This window comes from Trachemys scripta, chromosome 2 (assembly GCF_013100865.1).
Source record: "Trachemys scripta elegans isolate TJP31775 chromosome 2, CAS_Tse_1.0, whole genome shotgun sequence".
Lineage (NCBI taxonomy): Eukaryota > Metazoa > Chordata > Testudines > Emydidae > Trachemys > Trachemys scripta.
Window position 1 is genome coordinate 34,606,128 of NC_048299.1, and position 20,283 is coordinate 34,626,410.

At 37.1% G+C, this 20,283-nt stretch overlaps 1 protein-coding gene across 5 annotated transcripts in view; it reads left to right on the forward strand.

Moving 5' to 3' along the window:
* The window catches only part of C2H10orf67 (chromosome 2 C10orf67 homolog), a 121,292-nt gene that overhangs the window by 32,206 nt on the left and 68,803 nt on the right, over nucleotides 1-20,283 (forward strand). For all 5 annotated transcript variants that reach the window (XM_034760265.1, XM_034760267.1, XM_034760264.1 and 2 more), the window contains 4 exons: nucleotides 6,003-6,150; nucleotides 7,393-7,451; nucleotides 9,767-9,832; nucleotides 15,741-15,803. In XM_034760265.1, coding sequence (XP_034616156.1) covers nucleotides 6,003-6,150; nucleotides 7,393-7,451; nucleotides 9,767-9,832; nucleotides 15,741-15,803 — 336 coding nt within the window. The remainder of the gene's footprint in view (nucleotides 1-6,002; nucleotides 6,151-7,392; nucleotides 7,452-9,766; nucleotides 9,833-15,740; nucleotides 15,804-20,283) is intronic.

A 20,283-nucleotide genomic window follows, 5' to 3' on the forward strand; every position in this document is an offset into this window, starting at 1 on the left:
GTATACTGCATTCCAGTGTCCACTTTTGAAAAGCGATATTGGAAAAATTGGAGAGGTGTAGAAAAGAGCCACAAAAATTATTTGAGGGCTGAAGTAAATGCCTTACAGTGATAATCTTAGGGTATGTCTACACTGCAATTAGATACCCGCGGCTGGCCCGTGCCATGTGGCTTTGGCTAAGGGGCTGTTTAATTGCAGTGTAAATGAGCTCTGGGACCCTTCCACCTCGCAGTGTCCTAGAATTCAGGCTGCAGCCTGAGCCTGAATGTGTACACCGCAATTAAACGGCCCCTTATCCTAAGCCCTGCGAGCCTGGGTCAGTTGGCACTGGCCAGCTATGAGTTTTTAGCTGTAGTGCCGACATGTCTTTAAAGAGCTCACTCTGTTTAGTTTATCAAAGAGCCGGGTAGTAAAGGGCTCTTTAATCTATCAGAGAGAGGCATAACAAGAATCATGGCTGGAAACTGAAATTCCAGTTGGAAACGAGGCACATATTTTTAACAGTAAAAGTAACCATCAAGAAAGTGATGCATTCTTCCAGCCTGATGTCTTCAAATCAAGATTGTATTCCTTTCTGGAAGATATGCTTTAGTCAAACACAAGTTTTTGGGTTCAATAAAAGGAGTAACTGTGCAATTTAATGGCCTGCAATATACAGGAGGTTAAACTAGATGATCTGATGATCCTTTCTGGTTTTAAACTTTGTGACTCTATGAAATATGTAAATGTATTCACTGTAAAAAAGCTAAAATGGTAAATAAACCACTGGAACATCATAAGGTTGAGTAAATATTTTACAAATAAATGGAAAAGTGTATCTTTCTCTTGTAATAGCTACTAACTAAAGTATAGTAAATGAAAGTGTGCTTTTCATAGAAATGTAGGACTGGAAGGGACCTCGATCTGTCATCTAGTGCGGTCCCTACACAGAGGCTGGCCAGTACATCAGATACTTCTTGCACAATTGCCCCCTCTTGTGGTATACATAATGCAGACACAGATACTTAAAATATATCTTAAAAAGAAAAAGGTGCATAATCAGGGCCGGCTCTGGCTTTTTTGCCACCCCAGGCAAAAAAGGCTCCCGCTGCCCCCCCCTTTACCCCCCCCCCCCCCCCCCCGTGGCAGGGGAGGTTGCCGAGCCGGGCCGCAGGCCGATCTCCCCGACCGGCCAGAGCGCCGGGGGGAGGGCGGCGAGCCAACTGCGGATCCGCTCTTCCCGGCAGCCGGAGCGCCGCACCGCGCCGCCCCCTTCCAGGTGCCGCCCCAAGCACAAGCTTGGTGGACTGGTGCCTGGAGCCGGCCCTGTGCATAATAATATGGGTGACAGCTTTCTAAGAATGATTTTTTTTCAGGACAAACACACAATAGCAACAAAAGAATTGAGAAATCTTCTGTTTAACTTTTTTAACCAAATTATGTACAAATACTTTAGTATTTTGTACTATAATTGGTTTACTGATATTATACATAACTTTTACTGTGATAGGTTTACAAAAATAATTATAACTAATCCTAAAAGTGCTGTTTGCTTATTTTTCAAGTGTATATTAGAATACACCCTCATAAATAAGCATGAGAAATACAAATTCCTGCAGCTGAATATATAAGACTATATTCTTCCACACTTACAATTGCTGAAATCAGTGGGACTTCTCATATTAGAGGTTTTGAAACAAATTGATAAATTAAACAATAATAAGTCACCAGAACCAGATGGTATTCATCCAAGTGTTCTGGAGGAACTCAAATACGAAACTGCAGAACTAACTGTGGTATGTAACCTATCACTTAAATCGGCTTCTGTACAGGATGACTGGAGGATAGCTAATGTGACACCGATTTTTTTTTTTTTAAATAGGCTCCACAGGTGATCTTGGAAATTAGAGGCCAGTAAGCCTAACTTCAGTACCAGGCAAATTGGTTGAAACTATAGTAAAAAACAGAATGATCAGACGCATAGATGAACATGATTTTTTGGGGGAGAGTCAACATGGCTTTTGTAAAGGGAAATCATGTCTCACCAATCGACTAAAGTTCTTTGAGGAGGTAAATGTGGACAAGGGTGATCCAGTGGATATAGTATAATTGGACTTTCAGAAAGCCTTTGACAAGGTCCCTCATCAAAGGCTCTTAAGCAAAGTAAGCAGTCCTGGGATAAGAGGGAAGGTCCTCTCATGGATCAATAACTGCTGAAAAGACAGGAAACAATGGGTAACAATAAATGGTCCATTTTCAGAATGGAGAAAGGTAAATAGTGGTGTACCTCAGGGATCTGTACTGTGACCAGTGCTGTTCAACATATTCATAAATGATCTGGAAAAAGGGGTAAACAGTGAGGTGTCAATTTTCAGATGACACAAAATTACCTGAGATAGTTAACTCCAAAACAGACTGTAAAGAGTTACAAGGGGATCTCACAAAACTGGGTGACTGGGCAACAAAATGGCAGATGAAATTCATTGTTGATAAATGCAAAGTAATGCACATTGGAAAACATAATTCCAACTATACATACAAAATGAGGGGGTATAAATGGCTGTTACCACTGAAGAAAGACATATTGGAATCATTGCAGCTAGTTCTCTGAAAACATATGCTCAATGTGCAGCAGCAGTCAGAAAAGCTAACAGAATGTTAATAATCATTAGGAAAGGAATAGATAATAAGACAGTAAATATCATAATGCCACTATATAAATCCATTGTATATCCATGCCTTGAATGCAGTGTGTAGTTCTTGTCACCCCATTTAAAATAAAATATATTAGAAATGAAAAAAAGTACAGAGAAGGGCAACAACAATGATTAAGGGTATGGAACAGCATCTGTATGAGGGGAGATTAAAAAGACTGGGACCTTTCCGCTTGGAAAAGAGATGACTAAGCGGAGATATGATAGAGGTCTATAAAATCATGCATAAAGTAGAGAAAGTGAATAAGGAAGTTACCCATCATGTAACACAAGAACCGGGTGTCACCCAATCAAATTATTAGGCAGCAGGTTTAAACGAAACAAAAGGAAGCACTACTTCACACAATGCACAGTCAACCTGTGGACCTCATTGCCAGGGCATGTTGTGAAGTCCAAAAGTGTAACTGGGTTCAAAAAATAATTAGATAAGTTCAAGGATGCTATGTCCATCAATGGCTATTAGCCAAGATGGTCAGGGATGCAACCCCATTCTCTCAGTGTCCTAAGTCTCTATTTGTCAGAAGGTGGGAGTAGATGATGGGATGGATCACTAATAAGTTGCCCTGTTCTGTTCATATCCTCTGATGCATCTGGCGTGGCCATTGTCGGAAAATGGGATACTGGGTTAGATGGACCATTGGTCTGACCTAGTATGGCCATTCTTATGGTCTTATGTCTAAGATACTATTCAGCATGAAGTAAGGATGGTAGAATCTGGCCCTAAATTTGTCATATTTCAAAATAATGTCTTCATATTTACCTAGTGTTCTATTGGAAATTTACTAAAAGTTCATACCTTTAGCAACTATGTATTTTTGCATTAATTAAAACTAAATAAAAACAATTTTGATATTTAAAAATTAGTATTGGGTAAATTGTAGATTGAAAGTAACAAATCAGCAGTTTTATATATAAAAGTGAGAGAGTTTAAAACCTTATGATTGCCAACCACTTTCTAGCCCTTTTTTGCTTACATGATTGAGTTTAAAGTCCCTTTGGTTTAAGCAAGCCAAAACTACTGCTGTGGGCAGATGGTAGAGAGAACACTACCACAAAACCTGCCACTCAAAGTGTAACAGATGACTGTAGCTACAGAAAACTGTCCCTTTGTTCATTTTGCTAATGAGTGTCCTCATTGCAGCATGAGACTGAATAGTTAATTATTTGCAGTTCTTGTTTATAACAGATGGTGGAGCTAGAGCTAAAGGTTAGCCATGCAAAGCACAAACCATAAATTGATCTGTGAGTAAAATAAGCCTACTATGTTTTTCTGAATTGTTGCATTAAAACAGTAAGAGATAAAAAGACTACATTTCGATTTTAAAACATCATTTAAAAATTTTACACTTTGATTCACATAGCAAAGTCAAACATTTCTAGTTTCATTTATGATGATGGTGATCCTCATGCTATCAGCTGTTGATGCTCAAATTCTGCCTGGGCAAAGGAACTCATGCCTAAGCCTATTACGTTCTGAAACAGTTATTTAAAAGGTCTTTTGAAATTGTAAGTTTGTTCTGTAATGGTTTAGAGTTGAACAATGTTAGAGGAGAATGATAAATAATCACTCAAATATTTTATTGGCTGTTTTCTTAACAATTCCTCTGCAGCTTGTTAGAAACTTCCTATAGGATTTCCAAGGTTCTGGAAAGAGTTCTTGTAAAAATTAATCCTAGTCTAGTAACTAACTAATAAGAATAACTAAAACGTTGTTTTGTTAGTTTGAAAATCTGTATTACTAACTTAAGATAATTTCATTAACTAATAGTTGACCTTTCTAGAAATTGCTACTTCTTAGTTAGCAAAAAAAAAGGGGAGCTACAAACTAATTTTAAGGTTGAATTTTTAAAACACTCTGGAATTTTATCCACCTAATTCCCAGTAAAATCATTGAGAGTCCTGTGGCCATAACTCTATGTAACACTTTGATAGTTTATTCCTAAAAGTTTAAGTGAGCACAAGGGACTGAGAGGTGGTTTTGTTTTGTTTTGTTTTGTTTTTTGAGAAAAACATTTGAAATAGTTGTGCAGGAGAGAATGTTTGCCATAAATATATTTTGGTTTTGAGTTCAGGTTTACATGTTTTCTTAAAAACTCAGAATTTTACTTCCAAAGTTCTAGGTACCAGATTCTTACTTTTTATCAGTAGGTAACCTAGAAAAGGAGGCCCTACTTTCACATGCTTATTTTTGCCATGTGAAACAAATATCTTAAATTTTCTTTAGTAAACAAAGTAATTAATAACCTGTTCTTTGTTTTTAATATTTTAAGGATTTCAGAATTCAGTTCGATAGGCTGGTATTACTCTAAAGTTTTGTTCCATCTTCCGAAAGCTTTTCTGTAATTTTAAAAGAAATATGTGGCAGTAAAATCTGGACAGCCATAAGACAATATATTCAAATGTTTTCAATAGCTTTGAAACAGACAAGAAAAAAAGAGTAGCTGTCCCAATAAGCTTCAGTTGCATAAGAAGTCTTTTCCATAATGGATGTGGCAAGATTTAAACAAAGGACACGCATAATAAAAATGTAAATGAGTTTGCTTTACTAAAACTATAACTTTAAAGTCTTTTGTTGTATGTTATCCTGGAACCTTCTTACTAGGTAATCACTGTTTGCATAGAGATTTAAACCATAGTCTTCAATAGCATTAAACCCCTGCACGGTCTATGTGTGACAGGCATGCAAAGCCATGTTAATGTTCAGAATATGAATTGCCTCTGGGTGGCTCCGACACCAAGTAGAAAACCAACTGTGTTGGTATCAGAAGGCCTGATGGACTCCATGCGGCTCCCAGCCTGAAAACTTCACCACTTTGACATGTGATGTGCTCCTCATGACACTGGCAGCACTGTCACTGAGAAATGGCACAAAGGCAACAAGCCCCCCTCCTTAGCCATGCACTTTGCAACCCCCTGGTGTTGCCTGTCCACAATCTCTCCTGCCTGCCTAGTTACGGACGGCACTTCATAAACACAGAGGGAAGTGTGGGTGGATAGGCCCCAGCTGCCTTCCTGGACACAGCCTCCATAATAAATTGACCTGAATGATGAGGGCACACAAACAGTATGATATGCATTATTCCTGTCAATAAAATGTCCCCATGTGTTATGGCTTTGTATATAATGTACTGCAGTCTTTCTTCCAGCAAGATCCTATTTAGTCTCTTGACTTTTTTGTATTCATATTATAACTGTGTAATAGAATTCAGAAAATTATATGATAGCTGTGTTGTATAATTATTATATTTGTGCAGCATATTTAAATCCTTGATTCTTTACTTAGAAATACAAGGGTTTTCAATCTTTCAGGTTATTTTTGACAACGATGATGACAATGAAAAAAATATGCTCGAAAAAGAAAATGAGGATTTCAGAGAAGAGGTTTCTAGACTACTTGATAGGATTTCACATCTTGAAGAGTCTCTGAAACGCAGTGAAAAAGAAAATAATAAATTAGGTAAAATTTTCATGTGATGTTAGGTCAAGATGACATTTAAATATAGTATGAATTAAATATTAAAATCAAAATGCAAATCTAGTATGGTCCAAAAATATGGTAAATTATTCTTGGACTTTCTATCAGCTTGTTTTGTACTTTTTAATTATTCTAAACTTTTTTGAATATTTATATTTACTTTTTTACTTATGATAAAAGAATATTTGTTTATATGGAAGTTGAGACTTCTTATGTTGGTTAACAGTGTTGCTGGAGTTCATAAAATATAACATTGTTATTTTGTAGTCTGCAAAATTACTAAAATCTGAGAAAAGTGTTATGTAAATATTTATATTTGTAAATGATTAAATATATTGTTAGTTTTAATTTAGTTGCCTTAAGATGAGGAGATAAAATGGACACTGTATATAGAATAGGTTTCTGTGCTTGTACCTATGTATTAACATACCCTTTCTGGGAAAAAAATATGAATTATATGTTTGTGTAGAAGTCTACAAGAATCAATCTCTTTTTCAAGTTATCAACACTGTTTTCAGTACAGTTACTTTACAACATTTTTTAAAAGGAATTCATTTTGTCTTATTCTGAAATTGAGAGTGTGTGTGTGTGTGTGTATATATATATATAAACAAACATACACACCAGTCAGGTTATAAGAACAATTAATAAGTTCAGTCTTTACTTTCAAGTTACCACTAGTATATTGTCAGTGTTAGAAAGCTGTTATGGACAGCTAGAAATCTATGGCATTAGAACAGAATTTGTGTGGAAAATCTGGCTTCTGACTTTTGTACATCCAAATAAGTTAGATATAGTAGTACCTTTATAGTAGAAAGATGAATTTGACATAAACAGTATTCTTTATTGCTGTTTATCATCTGATTTAATGGCGCTTCTCATCTTTTCATAGTTTTGTTTGAGCAATAAAGAACCACCTGCTAAAGCACTTTGTATTGGCTGTGACTAACAGCAAGGATGTCCAGAACTAGTATTAATGAAAAGCTGTGGGCACTCAGCCACACTTGGCTCTTGAACTTACTTCTTAATCTCTATCTGACCAGCCGGCTGAACAGCAGGAAGAAGGCTATGAATGTCAAGGGCAGTTGTGAAGGTCAGAGTTCTGCTAGGACTTTCATCCACTGTGCATTCCACTAGGCTTAGACTGACCTGAAGCATACAATATAAATACATTGATGTAGGCTTGTAATTTCATGCTCTACCTTTCTCCCTATTTGTTTTCAGATAAGGAGGTTCGAGGTATGCAATTAAAAATGGAAAAAGATGAGAAAACTGTTCAAAAGGTACTGTACTGTTTTGACAGTGATGGATGTCTCTCTAAGCAGAAAAGCAGCAGGCTTGGGTTATTCACAAAGTCTATTCCAAATAATATGAGAAAGCTGAAAAATAGTCAATATCATTTCAATTGTTTCAGATTTTGTTTTATGTTTGTGTATCGAAATGATGAGTAAAAATGAGCTGGTATTCCTGCCTATGCAGAAGTTGGTGGTTCAGATTGTCTTCCTCATGTCATGTCAGCATTTTAACACTATTAAATTAGACACTTTCTCACTTCTGAACCTCAGCAAACTGTATTGGAGTTGGGTGGAGTACTTTCATTAAAAAGAAGGGCACAAGTATATTTTTAGAGGAAGAGTAACAAGGATCAAATATGGAAGTATCTGTAATTTTGGGCAAGAAATGTCTTATTCTCTATAACCTGTGGTTTGCTGTGTATTTTCTGTATTTCTGGGTAATGTTATTAATTTGTCTTCAATATTATTTATGTGCTATCAGTACAAAGCGGTAGTTGAACAAGACATAGTAAATACAAATTAATGCTTCTTGGTATAGGGAAGTTCTAAAAAACAAAAACACCTCATTGAGAAATGGGGGACATAGAGATCTATTTAGATAACATTCCTAGATATCATGCCAAATGGTTTTCTTCTCTACACTGCATTATTCCCTTTCTAAAAATGAAAGAGAAATCAAAGAACTTTTTCCCATTGTAGAAAGTGGACTCTTTCCATGAAACATTTTTCAATGTGATCTATATCCCTTTTTGAAGAACTTCAGTTTAGCAAGGTCTTACCCTTTTCATTAAGGTATTTTCATCTTTGTGGTGAAATCTCTGGGAAGTAATGACCCTTTATATGATAAAAATCTTCATATTAAGTTGTTTTCACTGTCCAGTGAGAGGAAGAATTCTGTTTTGTTGAGGCACAGGAATGAAAGTCAGGAGATCTGGGGTTCTATTCCCACCTCTTCCTTAGACTTCCCTTGCAAAGATGTCACTTCTCATACCTCGCATTCCCCTCTGTTAAATGGAGATAATACCAACCTACCTCAGAGGGGTGTTGGAAGGCTAAATTTGTTAATGTTTTTAAACTTTTGAGATCCTATAGATGAACCCTAAAATTAGAAATGGAAGCTAAAGATGTATCCTAAGATTAGATATGGAAAACTCCTATTGGTCCATCCAGTACATCTATCTGCCAAAGGAGGATTGTTCCCTACAGTACATTTTCTAGTGTATTATTTATATTGTGGAACTGCCCAAAGGCCCCAACAAGATTGGGGTCCCATTGTGTTAGGTTCTATACAAATTATATATAGATGAAACAATCCCTGCCCCCAAAAGTTTACAGCCTACAGTTTGTCTAGTTTAGTTTGCAAAGTCCTAATCCATGGGATTGCTGACGCTTCTTTGGAGACTGTTCCACAGCCTAATGCATCTCACTGCTGGGAAGTTTTTCCACTGAGTACTGCACTGAAAAAAATTTTTGGCTTGATATCTAGAATTTTTGCATTAGATAACTTTAAAATTGGGTTAATTTTTAAAATTTATACATGCGTGGACTTAGTCCTCAATGACAATAGGTTTCTGACATGCTCCCCATTAAAAAGCCTAAGTAAACAGGTTATATATACTGAAGATGACTTCAAGAGTCAAAGAAAAAAGAATATCTTTTCCCTCCCCAGAAAGCCATCAAGCAGCAGTTGAACTACTCCAAAACTGCCACTGCATCTTGACTGCATCAGCCCTTGTGAATGCTCTCCAAACACCCCCATTATAGGTGTGTGGTTTGACTGTTGAATCAGAGTAATCCTCATTCAGAATACTTCCCTCCATGGTAGGGGCTCCCTATACCCATTCTTTATGCTTTGCAGATGGTATAGATATCCTAGTCAGACTTCTTCCACCTAAGCAATGGAACACCATTAGTTTGACTGTGTTCAGAACTTCATGCAGTTCTTATTTGGGCCAAAGGATTTGTCTCAGAAAGCTGTTTTTCAGAGTGCCCTTCATTTTAACCTGCAGCTCTCTGGAGATCTGATCTTGTGTATTTAGTATGCACATTCAGGGTGTGTTCAATACAAAATTAAAGTGTGAATATTTGGGGTGTGAATTGCACATTCTGCATGTGGCATTCCTAGTGCACCGGCTTGTTTCTAGGTATCATGTTATGTGCCAGGATGCCCATCTGTCTATCATTCATTAGGTTAAATATATGCTGTATTTTCTATGGTAAACTATATTTAGAAAGGATTTTGGAAGAATTCTACTTGCCTGTAATCTAAAATGCAACATTACTTTTTATGCTTTTATTTTTAGTTAATTGAAGCTCAAGAAAAAATAAAGATGGAACTTGAAAAGGAGAGGTCATTAAATCAAAGTGTGGTAAGATTCTTGTGCTTAAATTATTTTTATGAACTGCCATGTGTTTCAAACTTCCTAAAAATGGTTGTTTTCAGATATATAGAAACTTTTTAATTTTATTTAAATATTCAGTTTGTTCTAAGTATCATATGCAGCATATATGTACTGATTGATTATTTTTTTTTAGAAAAATAAAAAAGCATTTTTTAAAGAGGTTTTTGGAGAATCAGTTCAGCAGAAGCCTAAATTTTACTCTACTAATAGAAGAAACATACAAAATGATTTTTAAAGATTTTTTTAAAAGAACTTAAATATTGTTTGGCACAGAAGAACTTGGAAAACATTTAACATTATGTGGAAAGGTTTGCTACTATGATAGAGGGAGCCTTATCTTAAATATTTTTGTATTCTGTATTAGTCTCATAAGAATACTGCCTTTTATTTTCTTTTTACGTGTTTCAAGAACTTTCCAGATGGCTGGTTGTTTATTTTATCATTTGACCTTTTTTCTAACTTGGTCTCACAGTGGTTTTCACACTGGTCACCACTAGTATGTCTTTGTTACAGTATACTGACTGGGTTTATTATAATAAAAAATAAAACACAGCTTGACTTGCAATCTAAATATGCTGGAAAAGAATATGATACTGTTTAGAAGAGAAAAGGTTGTGAATAGAAAATCAGTACCACTTCAGTTACTTAAACATTTGCTTTTTTTCAGCTTGTCAAACTTTGTGCCAAGTCATAGCTGCTTTTACTTACTTTGTTTTGTTAATCTTAGCACAGTGTGTGTTGGGCTATCTTGACATAGGGCCAAATCCTGCAGTCCTTACTCAATCTTTGACTTCAATGGGACTTTTGCCCGAGTAAGTATTGCAGGATTGAGTCTTTAGAAATGGATGAAAAACAGAATTTCAAGATTATAAAGGAAGCATTCTTTGAAACAAGTTTTTAAAGGCTGAAAACTAAGAATAAGTTGATCTATGGACCTCTTTTTTTAACAAACACATTAGTCTTGAGAACACATTTTATATTTTTTTCTTTTAACAGGAAAAATGTGATTTTCTTGGAGTCAAGGATTCTGAGCGCACACAGCCAACATTTTAAAACTTGGTTGCCTAAAGTTAAGACCCTAAATTCATGTATAGGCTTTGGCCTTTCAAAAGGATCTGTGTTATCATAAGCATCTGTCTGCAGGGCTGTCCTTAGGCATACATAGCATAGGCACCCGAAAATTTTGGGCACCCTGGGTCTTATTGTCCACCCTCCCGCCTCTTCCTGTCCCTTTTCTAACCCTTCCTGCAGGCTCCCAACAGCTGGCTGCTGCAGTCTGCGGAGTCTTCCTCCGGAGGGGATCTAGTACTTAAAAGTGAAAAAGCCTTCCAGCCTGCCAGACCTATTAGCTCAGCATTGAAACTGTTAAAGAGCCATTCAAGTGATAATGAAGCCATTTAACAGGCATTCGCCAACCCCCAGGTATATACTGTCAGTTTCTGAATTTACTGACAAAAACAGTTGTGCATTACTGTAATATTTACTCAAAACATGTTAGTCTATGGGACCTTAGTTTAAAATTTGCTTTAAAAATATTTCATTAGTGTGTTGCTGAAGATTATAAAATCACATCTCTAAAAAATCCTTGCATAGATTTTTTGATGCACAATCTGAGTATTCATCTTTAGCCTTAAATGCTTGGATCTTCGGACATACAGTTTTTTAAATAAATCCTTCAAAAGATTATCCTTATCTAAAATACACATGCAAACCTAGGCTGCCGTTGGGCATAGGGGCACCAGTTTAATAACATAAGAACGGCCATACTGGGTCAGACCAAAGGTCCATCTAGCCCAGTATCCTGTCTACTGACAGTGGCCAATGCCAGGTGCCCCAGAGGGAGTGAACCTAACAGGCAATGATCAAGTGATCTCTCTCCTGCCATCCATCTCCATCCTCTGACAAACAAAGGCTAGGAACACCATTCCTTACCCATCCTGGCTAATAGCCATTAATGGACTTAACCACCATGAATTTATCCAGTTCTCTTTTAAACGCTGTTATAGTCCTAGCCTTCACAACCTCCTCAGGTAAGGAGTTCCACAAGTTGACTGTGCGCTGCGTGAAGAAGAATTTCCTTGTATTTGTTTTAAACCTGCTGCCTATTACTTTCATTTGGTGACCCCTAGTTCTTGTATTATGGAAATAAGTAAATAACTTTTCCTTATCCACTTTCTCCACATCACTCATGATTTTATATACCTCTATCATATCCTCCCTTAGACTCCTCTTTTCCAAGCTGAAGAGTCCTAGCCTCTTTAATCTCTCCTCATATGGGACCCGTTCCAAACCCCTAATCATTTTAGTTGCCCTTTTCTGAACCTTTTCTAGTGCCAGTATATAATAATACTGCATAGGGCCCAATAAATCCTAAGGGTGGCCCTGTCTGTCTGTGCTTTGAAAATCTAGTTGGCTTTGAAAATCTCAACCAGTGGGTTTGCACAGGTTTCACTAAGGACATAATTTGAAGGCATTGGAGTTGAATAGGTGTAACTAAGGTCTTATTTGTCCTCATTGAACCTTTATCACTGAAGATGATGTGTGAGATGGAAAGAACCCAGAATGACCTTCAGATCCCAGGTTGAGATTGCTGGGCTGGCAGCTAGAAAAGACATTTTTACGTGTGAACTGAGCTCATTAGATACAGAAATCACGGAGAGACAATAAATGTGGAGTCACATAATGTCACTTTTACTGAGACACTCCTCAGAACAGAACCACTCTTAAAGGACTGTCTGCATTTCCTCTCTATTCTTTTATAGTAGTGTGTGTTTCAAAGGCTGTGCCTCTTTCTTCAATTTACTGTTACCTAAGACAAGGCACAGCAAAAGTGGAAGTGAATATTCAAATTCATTGTAAGTTCTTCTAACATAAAAAACTATAGGCTTAGAATTCATAAAAAAAAAAAAAAAAAAAACAGAAGACCATGCAACATGAATGGAGCTATTGCACATACACATTTAGGGCCATATTGTGCCTTTAAGATATACCCCTGAGACAGGGACAGTGTAGAATCATCTCAGTGCAGGCAAGGAGATAGGATGCTTCCTAGAGCTCCCTAGCCTGCATCTGCTGTGAGCTTTCCCTTAAGAGGGTGCAGCATGTGTCTCCCTCCAGCTGGCCAGCTCTGCTGGCTGAGGTCAGAGGTGAGGAGGCAAAGCCCCACCTCTTGTCTGCCCTCTCCCCATCATTCAGAACTGCATAAAGACTACAGTTACAGCTAGTCCCTGCACAGAGGTGCAAAAGGGGTGAGGATAAAAGTTCCTTGAGCCTCCTCCCTCCCATTCCTATATGCAGACCAGACATAACCTGGTCCTAACTGTATATAGAGAGGGCAGAAGAGGAAAATCTTGAAAATATATTCAGGAAAACAAGCTTTAAAGAAAATTCTGTTTTTAATACCAATAAATACTGGTCCTTAACCAAGTGTAGTTCTAGAGTAGTACTACTCCAAACGTAGCCCCTCTGCTCACCCAGAAACTCTTCTTTTGGTGTCTTCTTGGAGAAATTACAAAAACTAAGGCTCTCACCCTGCCTTTTGGCAGATGTATTAGTATACAGGGTGCAAAATAAATCAGTATATGGGCTTCCAGCCTTGAGGAAAAGGCTTTTCAGTTAATGTCAGCCTCTTTCTTCATTCTTCTTCTACTCCCCATTGAGTTATAGAACATCTGGTACCAAACTCATGGAATGTACCTCTGTTTGGTTAGGTGCACAGTGCTGAACTGAGGTCCTTTAATAGTGTGACCAGATAGAAAGTGGAAAATCGGGACAGAAGGTGGGGGAGTAATAGGTGCCTGTATAAGAAAAAGCCCCAAATATTGGGACTGACCCTATAAAATCAGGACATCTGGTCAGCCTATCCTTTAGTAACCATAGTAAAGATACAGAGAATAGATATCAGGTTGCCTCTGAGATGTGGTGAAGGCATCCTGGCAAGTCTTGAGCACCTGTGGAACTCTCTAATATTATTTAACATATTTAGCTTTTTAGCCATATTTTTTCACAGCACATTACCAAACAAACCAACGTTAAATGTACAGGAGACTGTGAAGGAGTGCACTACCCCTTTAAGGGACAAGCTGCAGCTGACGCAAGGACATCCTGGGGTGTTACCAAGGAGACCCTGCCCCACCCTAGGGAACAGGAAGCTGAAGCTGAGCAGGAGAGAAGGGAGTAGAAACCACGCAGGCTGCCATGGCTGGTGTTTTCTCTCTGACTCAAGGAGTCTAACCTAACCTGAGTCAGAGAGTTGGTTTTGTGGACGTTCTAAGTTGTGGAGCTCTGAACCAGGTTACTGAATTATTACTGTCTTGAAACCTTATTAAAAGGGGACTTGGTATTTCGTAATGTGTGTTGGCTTCTCCTTGACCCAGGCTGTTAAAGCAAAAAAATTGCTCCCCCAACTGGGGGAAATTTACGGTGGGATACATCTGCAGCAACTGCAAACCAGGCTGTAAGGGGATGCATTACAGAAACCTATAAATAATACTGTGGGTCATTTCAGTAGCATGACATAACATCAGAAGTGGAATTTTATTATTATGGAAGGGGGGGAGCATTTACTTGTACAAAGACAGTTGCATGAGATGTAGACTTTTGGACTAAACTAGTGTTCAACTCTGCCAATTAGGAAACATTAAGTTTGATTACCATTCTCCCACTCTCTTTCTCCTTGGAGTGGGAATACATAGTAAAGCAGATGGTGATCCTTTGGGAATGGGGAAGGGAAAGCGCAGGGGTAAAACCTCCCATCAGCCAGAAGTTACATGCCCTGTTGATCCAGTCTTCTTTGGGTAGAAAGAAGATGTCAACAATGTGGCTGATTGAGAGGGAGGAAATTAAAGAGAGAGAGTGTGTGGGTGAGTGTGTAAAAGCAGACTGAGGAATGGAGAAATCCTCAAATTATATAGTGTCCTTGGGGGAGGGGATGTTTTGAATATTGAATGTAAATGTAAATAGTAACTAAAGATCAGTCCTGGAGAAATGAATGATACAGCAGAACACTGGACAAAAGTTCTTTAAAGCTTTTATACTTTCAAATAATTTCTGCTGCTATAAAATTATTGTAAACAATTACATGAAGATTATGACATAGATAAATATAGTCATTTCTGGATTTTACATCTGTTGGCCTTTTTATTATAACTAATAACAAAAAGCTGAGACTATGGTATAAACTAACTTTTCCTACTATGGTAAATACTGACAAATTTAATACTGAAAAGAAGCTAGTATACAAAACTGGATCAGTTGCAAAGTTTTGGAAATAATTTCAAGTGTAAACTGCTAATTTAAATGCTCTTCTTTACTTTCTTACAATTTGATAATTATACCAATATTTGATTTTGTTCCATCATTTATAAAGATAAATTTGTTTTCCTCTTATTTAACAATGCAAATTTATAAGAAATACTATGCAACGATACTAAAACTATTGATTTTTGCTATTGTTCAGTATAAGTCAAGTAGCTGCTGCTGTTTTGAAATCTTTTGACCAGTCAGAGTTTACATCAAGCAAATCTTTCCAAGAAAATTTGTGGGCAATAATTAAGTCTCCCATGTAGTCCTATTCACAGGCAGTAAACGATGAAAACAAATTTTCAGTGTAATAGATCAAAGCACCAGTACATTTTGCTTTGAACATGGATAAAGCTGCATTTCATTTTTTAAAGAATTAGTAATTACTTATGGAAGATGTATATTTTTGTACACTTTTTGCAATATTTCTGGAAATGTAAGGATTTTAATTAATTAATTGTTCAAAGAAGTATAATATTAAATTAATAATGTCTTCCTCATCTTCTCTGTATTACATTTTATAAATGTTTGTGTCTGTACTTTTGCTCAGCTTTCTTGACATTCATTTTAACAGCTCAAAGAACAAAAAGACATTGAAACAAAAGTGGAAAAGAAGTTATCTGATCTAAAGGAAAAGGTAAGTTTATTTTACTTCCTAGATGGAGCATATACTTCAATTAATTATATGATACTATGAAATACACCATATACACTGTACCCGTAATATATTTGCCTTATCAGACTTTTTCTCCCTCCATGTAGGTTGCTTTTCCTACACTTCACTGATAACTAAACTAATACCATTTTGTTTAACTCTCCTCTCTTTGTTACTTTCTGCTTGTCATCCACATGGCTCTAGATAACATGTAATTGACTCAGTCCTCTCTTCCACTCACTCTCCCTTTGTAACAGAATATGGATTCACACTATTCTTAGTCATGGTAGTGAGATTTGTTAGGAGGGACTCGCAAATAGGCATCGTTCAGTTGTTGTCCAGCTGAAATGTGGCAGCCCTAATACAGCAACCTGAACATAAGAACATCGGAAAACTACTCAACATGCAAAACTACTCAAGATAGTTAAGTCACAGGCAGACTGCAAAGAGCAACAAAAGGATCTCTCAAAACTGGATGACTGGGCAACAAAATGGCAGATGAAATTCAGTGTTGATAAATGCAAAGTAATGCACATTGGAAAACATAATCCCAACTGTATGTATAAAATGATGGGATCTAAATTAGATGTTACCACTCATGAAAGAGATCTTGGAGTCATTGTGGATAGTTCTTTGAAAACATCCACTCAGTGTGTAGTGGCAGTCAAAAAAGCGAATAGAATGTTGGGCATCATTAAAAAAGGGATAGATAAGACAGAAAATATCATATTGCCTCTATATAAATCCATGGTACGCCCACATCTTGAATACTGCGTGCAGATGTGGTCACCCCATCTCAAAAAAGATATATTGGAATTGGAAAAGGTTCAGAAAAGGGTGACAAAAATTATTAGAGGTATGGAATGGCTTCTGTATGAAGAGAGATTAATAAGACTGGGACTTTTCAGCTTGGAAAAGAGACGACTAAGGGGGGATATGATTGAGGTCTATAAAATCATGACTGGTATGGAGAAAAATAAATAAGGAAGTGTTCCTCATAACACAAGAACTAGGGATCACCAAATGAAATTAATAGGCAGCAGGTTGAAAACAAACAAAAGGAAGTATTTCTTCACACAATGCACAGTCAACCTGTGGAACTCTTTGCCAGAGAATGTAGTGAAGGCCAAGACTATAACAGGATTCAAAAGAAAACTAGATAAATTCATGGAAGGTAGGTCCATCAGTGGCTATTAGCCAGGATGGGCAGGGATGGTGTCCCTAGCTTGTGTTTGCCAGAAGCTGGGAATGGCTGACAGGGAATGGATCGCTTGATGATTACCTGTTCTGTTCGTTCCCTGTGGGGCACCTGACATTGGCCACTGTCGGAAGACAGGCTACTGGGCTAGATGGACCTTTGGTCTGACCCACTATGGCTATTCTTATGTTCTTACGTTTTTAATTTGGGCCTATCACCCTCAGGGAAACCTTGTCTAACACTTACAGGGCTTGTCTACATAGCAGGTTACTGTGTGGCAGGTAGTTGTAAGCCAAGCCATATTCCAGGACTTTTAGGGTATGTCTACATTGCGGTAAAAAACCTACAGCACCAAGTCTCAGAGGCTGGGTCAGCTGATTCAGACCAGCTGCAGCTGTGCTGTGGGTCTTTTATCACAGTGTAGATGTACCCTTAGTGTGCTTTAGCAGTTTCCACAGGGGACATTACTATGCAGGCAAACTGGTGTTCTGTAGATTCATACCCTGGTTTGCCATGCAGTAAATTGCTGTGAATAGGCACTTTAAAAATAATTGAAAGAATCTAAATAATGAGATTTCTTTTTTAATATTATGGGTATACGCCAAATTTTCTTTATACTAATAGTAATATGCAACATTATTGATTACAGGTTTCAGAGTAGCAGCCATGTTAGTCTGTATCCTCAAAAAAGAGCAGGAGTACTTGTGGCACCTTAGAGACTCTAAGGTGCCACAAGTACTCCTGTTCTTATTATTGATTACCTTTGTCTCCCCTATTCTCTGCCTGTGGCACATAGTAGTTTAGTGTCCTGAGGGCTGTAATACCCAGGTCTAATTTCAATTGTTGAGTTTAGTGTTTGAATGCTGGGTGGTGTTGGTGACCTGTGATATACAGGAGGTCAGACTAGATGATCTGATTGTCCCCTCTGGCCTTAAATTTTATGACTATGACATTTTCAAATTTGTGCATAGCATTTGTCCCCAACCTTCAAACATAATATCCATCTTGTAAAATAAATCTATAAATTTGACATAAATCTGTCAATCAACAGTTAAAATATATTAACTAATCTTACTACAATGCACCTATCTGTACTCAAAGCATATCTTAAAATATTAAGTAACTGTTGATTCTCTTATCGGGGTAGCCACATTAGTCTGTAGCCACAAAAACAACAAGGAGTCCGGTGGCACCTTAAAGACTAACATATTTACTTGCCCAAATAAATCTGTTAGTCTTTAAGGTGCCACCGGACTCCTTGTTGTTTTTGTTGACTCTCTTGAGGTGAATATTAGGATTTATTGACTGAAGAAGAAAATACTGACCGATGTGAGGGTTTTTTGTGTTTATGGCGGGGTGAGGCTAAGAATATAGGGCCAGATTTTTCAAGATATTTAGGCACCTAAACATGCAGACAGTGGGATTTTCAAAAGCACACAAAAAATTAGGTACCTAGGTGCTTTTGAAAATCTCACTATGTTTCTAAATACCTTTATGTTTCTAAATACCTTGAAAAAATTGGCCCATTGTCAAGTAAATGTGATGGCTGCCAGAACCCTTGAACTTTGCAGTCCTTGCAAAGAATGATTATTTTTTTGTGTGTGTATCCTTTTGCATGTGTAGTTTTTATTTGGAATGAGATGAGGACTCCACCTGTTTACATGAGGGTGTAATGAGCATGTGATGTGAGAAAATTAAATTGTTATCTAATCTTGATGTTCAGGCTGTTATACTCAACATACCCTTCTCCCTCTTTTTGTTGGGCCAATGCCAACATTTCTCCAGAAAAAAATCCTCATTCACTTTATGCACCCAGATTTCCAACCAACCTTACAAAAATAAAATTCAAGCCTGCTTTATCAACAAAACTAAAACTAAATCATCAGCACATTACCAATCCTCACTGAGGGACTCAGGGATTTGCTATAGGGATATGGTACCATCCACCTTTAGGGTCACCAGTTTTAATCTGGTTCATGTCAGCATAGTTACTGAAAGCAATTACTGTCTGATGACTCACTGATAGTCTGCATGAAATGAACTGGCAATCTCAGTCCAGATCATTGCCTGGCTCCCATCATTTTTCTTCCTCTTTACATGAGGCAGACACCTTCCTGCATAATTATAGATAGGTGATTGTAGAGAGGGAAAATATGGTATCTCATACGTAAGTCTTGTTCACTATATCCAGGCTGTCCATTATAATAAATCCCTCATCGTATTTGTTATAAATAGAGGTACGTACTGAGAAAGAAATATACACATCTTTAATACGTTATTTTAAGAGGGGGTTTTTAGTTATATATGGTTAATATTTTTCTAACAATTGACTGTCCCGCCTAAATAGGGATGGTTGGCAAGTATGACTCCATAGCCTGTTAAGATTAGTAATTTGAACTATTCAACCGAACTGTAGGGAGGTAGCAAAGAACCTAGTCTAACAAAAGAAATCTGAAAGTAACTATGTTTAAAGATGATGCTTTTGAACCATCTTCTGTACATCTCACTAGTTTCTGCTCTTTACCAAAGAGTGTATAGTGAGTCTGACTGTATAGTGAGACTCAGGCTAACTTGTTTGGCCTTTTGGACTGTAAATGAATAATACTGTTATTCAAAGTTTTGTTTTTTAGAAAAAAATAATTTTTGTTACAGCCAAACAAAATTCTTATACTTGTGGTCTTCCTTAACTTTTTTAGAGAACTTTATTTAATATCTGCAAGAAAAAAACTAGATGCCTCTTTGTGAACAGAAGATTTATGTTTTGTTTCATCATTTCTGAAGACATACTGAATTTAGGATACACAAAGGTTTTGTTTGACTTCAGTTTGCGGTAATCCTTGATCTTCCTAAAACTTCAAATAATAGCACATAGCAAGCAAGTACTTAAGAGTTAATGTCTAAATTGATGTATTAATCACTTTAACTTTTTCGAAGCTGTATTTCTTACAACAGTTATTTGGTGTAACTTATTAATCATACTTATATTTGGAAATCCCTGGCATTTGGTGGGAACAGCACACATGCTGAGATAAACTGAAGTTGAGGCAGGTCTGGAAGGAAGGACAGAAACACTACCAGCTAAATGAAATTTATAAAATGTTTCAAAGCAGGATTTGTTGGTATTAGTACATAAAATACAGTATTGTTGAGTTTGGTGTTTCCTATCTTTAAATATATCTCAAATAAAACATTACAAGCATGGAGGTATATCAGGTCAGGAGTGAGTTGCAGTGACAGAATGCCTTTATTCAAGTATTTCTTTAA